General features: G+C 32.0%; 1 protein-coding gene across 1 annotated transcript; it reads right to left on the bottom strand.

The window, feature by feature from the left end:
* Positions 1-1,629: 1,629 nt before the first annotated feature.
* On the bottom strand, positions 1,630-3,738 carry LOC119615361. The gene is made up of 6 exons (XM_037971423.1): positions 3,734-3,738; positions 2,609-2,722; positions 2,186-2,538; positions 1,988-2,130; positions 1,818-1,926; positions 1,630-1,753 (listed from the first exon to the last, which is right to left on the bottom strand). Exons 1-6 carry the CDS (start codon positions 3,736-3,738, stop codon positions 1,698-1,700), a joined length of 780 nt encoding a protein of 259 aa, XP_037827351.1. The 3' UTR covers positions 1,630-1,697.
* Between the last annotated feature and the right edge of the window lie 912 nt (positions 3,739-4,650).

Below are 4,650 nucleotides of genomic sequence, written 5' to 3'. Positions count from 1 at the left end.
GACTAGACTATAGACTAGACTATAGACTAGACTATAGACTAGACTATAGACTAGACTATAGACTAGACTATAGACTAGACTATAGACTAGACTATAGACTAGACTATAGATTAGATTATAGATTAGACTATAGACTAGACTATAGATTAGACTATAGACTAGACTATAGACTAGACTAGACTAGACTAGACTAGACTAGACTAGACTAGACTAGACTAGACTAGACTATAGACTAGACTAGACTAGACTATAGACTAGACTATAGACTAGACTATAGACTAGACTATAGACTAGACTATAGACTAGACTATAGACCAGACTATAGACTAGACTATAGACTAGACTATAGACTAGACTATAGACTAGACTATAGGCTAGACTATAGACTAGACTATAGACTAGACTATAAACTAGACCATAGACTAGACTATAGACTAGACTATAGACTAGACTATAGACTAGACTATAGACTAGACTATAGACTAGACTATAGACTAGACTATAGACTAGACTATAGACTAGTCTATAGACTAGACTATAGACTAGACTATAGACTAGACTATAGACTAGACTATAGACTAGACTATAGACTAGACTATGACTAGACTAGACTAGACTATAGACTAGACTATAGACTAGACTATAGACTAGACTATAGACTAGACTATAGACTAGACTATAGATTAGATTATAGATTAGACTATAGACTAGACTATAGATTAGACTATAGACTAGACTATAGATTAGACTATAGACTAGACTATAGATTAGACTATAGACTAGACTATAGACTAGACTATAGACTAGACTATAGACTAGACTATAGACTAGACTATAGACTAGACTAGACTAGACTATAGACTAGACTATAGACTAGACTATAGACTAGACTATAGACTAGACTATAGACTAGACTATAGACTAGACTATAGACTAGACTATAGACTAGACTATAGACTAGACTATAGACTAGACTATAGACTAGACTATAGACTAGACTATAGACTAGACTATAGACTAGACTATAGACTAGACTATAAACTAGACCATAGACTAGACTATAGACTAGACTATAGACTAGAATATAGACTAGACTATAGACTACACTATAGACTAGACTATAGACTAGACTATAGACTGGACTATAGACTATAGAGTAGACTATAGACTAGACTATAGACTAGACTATAGACTAGACTATAGACTGGACTATAGACTAGAATATAGACTAGACTATAGACTAGACTATAGACTAGACTATAGACTAGACTATAGACTAGATTATAGACTAGACTATAGACTAGACTATAGACTAGACTATAGACTAGACTATAGACTAGACTATAGACTAGACTATAGACTAGACTATAGACTAGACTATAGACTAGACTATAGACTAGACTATAGACTAGACTATAGACTAGACTATAGACTAGACTATAGACTAGACTATAGACTAGACTATAGACTAGACTATAGACTAGACTATAGACTAGACCATAGACTAGACCATAGACTAGACCATAGAATAGACCATAGACTAGAGTATAGACTAGACTGTAAAGTCCAGTCCTTAGTCTGTTAGGACTAATCTATTAGGACCCTAATCCGAAAATAAAACCATTAAAGTTGTTCTAAAATAATATTTATTATATTTTTCTTAAACGCAATTTAAAAAATTTTTTTGCATTATAAATTTAGTGAGATTTTACTTTATTCGGGATTTCAGATGTCCGAACTTGGATAGTTTTTCCTGTTGTAAAAAAAAAGGAATACAATTAGGATAAATATTGTATTATATTAAGATCAATAATTACCTTTTTTGTAGTAATAATAAGCTACTTTTTGTATGGGATATTCCAAAAGTATTGTAACGAGGAAAGCCACACAAAGGGAAAATAAAAATAGGACAATCGCAGTAGACGACTAAAAAAAGAACTAAATTGATAAAAATATTCTTTTTGAATTTTGCTTAAAAACAAATTACATGTTGCAAGTGATTGACATATATCGGATCACGTGTATGACCATTTAGTAAATATAAAATGGAAAAATGCCATAAATATAATTGGAATGATAATCTGGCCAGTAAACGAAATGCTGAATGGCAAAGAAGTTCCGAAACTGATACTAAAAAGAAATGCAATTTTAATAAAAATTATAGGCATGTATTTTAAATACTTACATGATTTACAAAACATGCCCAAAAATACTAATCCGCCAAAGACAATTACCACAAACAAATTACGATTCAAACCCGCATACAGAGCCGTCCATATAGATGGTTCATAAAATATAAACACCGTTCCCAGCCAACATATCCATACACCTATAGCTAAACAAGACCAAAATGCAAATTCAAATATCTCGCTGGGAATACGAGATAATTGTTTGTGAAATTCATCATTATGAGCATATTTCTCGTAAATTTCACCACAAATTATGCCAAATAAATAACCGCCTAAATTCGTATAGAATGGAATGAATAATCTGTGATAGACTTCTTCTTCATCGCCGACATGAATATAACGGAAACTTCTGAGGAATAAAAAGATTTGTGCTGGTAATTTATAGAGTTTTTTAACGTTTAACAATTGCGAGAACTTACTCTGGTGATATTAGAAAACATGGTTCTGTTTTGTAAAAATAAGAAATACTAAAGGGTATAAGAACAGTTAGAGTTGCTAATGTAGTTAGAATTTTCTTTTTATACTGTGGATATCTGAAATTAAATGAAGTTGGGGTCTTGAGAATTTATATAAAAATGAAAGTCCATAGACTAGTCAATAGTCTAGTCAGTAATCTGGTCATTAGACTAATCGCTAGAGTAATCAACTGACTAGTCCGTAGACTAGTTAACAGACTTTTGTATAAAATAGTCAATAGACCGGTCCATAGGCAAGTCAATAGACCAGTCTATTAAAAATTCAATAGACTATCTCAAAGACTAGTCAATAGACTAGTTAATGGACCAGTCCATAGACTTGTCTATGTACTTATCAATAAATACGTCAATAGATTATTCTATAGACGAGTCAACATACCATTCTATAGACTTGTCAATCAAGCCCATAGTCTAGTCCGTAGACTAGTCAATAGACTCGTCCATAGAGTTCGAAAACAATTCATTAGACTAGTCCATTAACTATTCAAAAGTTTTGTCAATATATTAGTCTATAGACTAGTCCATAACCTAGTCTATAGACTAGTCCATAACCTAGTCTATAGACTAGTCCTAACTAGTCTATAGACTAGTCCATAACTAGTCTATAGACTAGGTTATGGACTAGTCTATAGACTAATATATTGACAAAACTTTTGAATAGTTAATGGACTAGTCTAATGAATTGTTTTCGAACTCTATGGACGAGTCTATTGACTAGTCTACGGACTAGACTATGGGCTTGATTGACAAGTCTATAGAATGGTATGTTGACTCGTCTATAGAATAATCTATTGACGTATTTATTGATAAGTACATAGACAAGTCTATGGACTGGTCCATTAACTAGTCTATTGACTAGTCTTTGAGATAGTCTATTGAATTTTTAATAGACTGGTCTATTGACTTGCCTATGGACCGGTCTATTGACTATTTTATACAAAAGTCTGTTAACTAGTCTACGGACTAGTCAGTTGATTACTCTAGCGATTAGTCTAATGACCAGATTACTGACTAGACTATTGACTAGTCTATGGACTTTCATTTTATATAAATTCTCAAGACCCCAACTTCATTTAATTTCAGATATCCACAGTATAAAAGAAAATTCTAACTACATTAGCAACTCTAACTGTTCTTATACCCTTTAGTATTTCTTATTTTTACAAAACAGAACCATGTTTTCTAATATCACCAGAGTAAGTTCTCGCAATTGTTAAACGTTAAAAAACTCTATAAATTACCAGCACAAATCTTTTATTCCTCAGAAGTTTCCGTTATATTCATGTCGGCGATGAAGAAGAAGTCTATCACAGATTATTCATTCCATTCTATACGAATTTAGGCGGTTATTTTGGCATAATTTGTGGTGAAATTTACGAGAAATATGCTCATAATGATGAATTTCACAAACAATTATCTCGTATTCCCAGCGAGATATTTGAATTTGCATTTTGGTCTTGTTTAGCTATAGGTGTATGGATATGTTGGCTGGGAACGGTGTTTATATTTATGAACCATCTATATGGACGGCTCTGTATGCGGGTTTGAATCGTAATTTGTTTGTGGTAATTGTCTTTGGCGGATTAGTATTTTTGGGCATGTTTTGTAAATCATGTAAGTATTTAAAATACATGCCTATAATTTTATTAAAATTGCATTTCTTTTTAGTATCAGTTTCGGAACTTCTTTGCCATTCAGCATTTCGTTTACTGGCCAGATTATCATTCCAATTATATTTATGGCATTTTCCATTTTATATTTACTAAATGGTCATACACGTGATCCGATATATGTCAATCACTTGCAACATGTAATTTGTTTTTAAGCAAAATTCAAAAAGAATATTTTTATCAATTTAGTTCTTTTTTAGTCGTCTACTGCGATTGTCCTATTTTTATTTTCCCTTTGTGTGGCTTTCCTCGTTACAATACTTTTGGAATATCCCATACAAAAAGTAGCTTATTATTACTACAAAAAAGGTAATT

Source organism: Lucilia sericata, unplaced genomic scaffold, assembly GCF_015586225.1.
Source record: "Lucilia sericata isolate MDLA Ls3-8-SP2 unplaced genomic scaffold, ASM1558622v1 Contig005065F_arrow, whole genome shotgun sequence".
In the NCBI taxonomy this organism is placed as follows: Eukaryota; Metazoa; Arthropoda; class Insecta; order Diptera; family Calliphoridae; genus Lucilia; species Lucilia sericata.
This window is presented reverse-complemented; position numbering and strand designations above follow the sequence as displayed.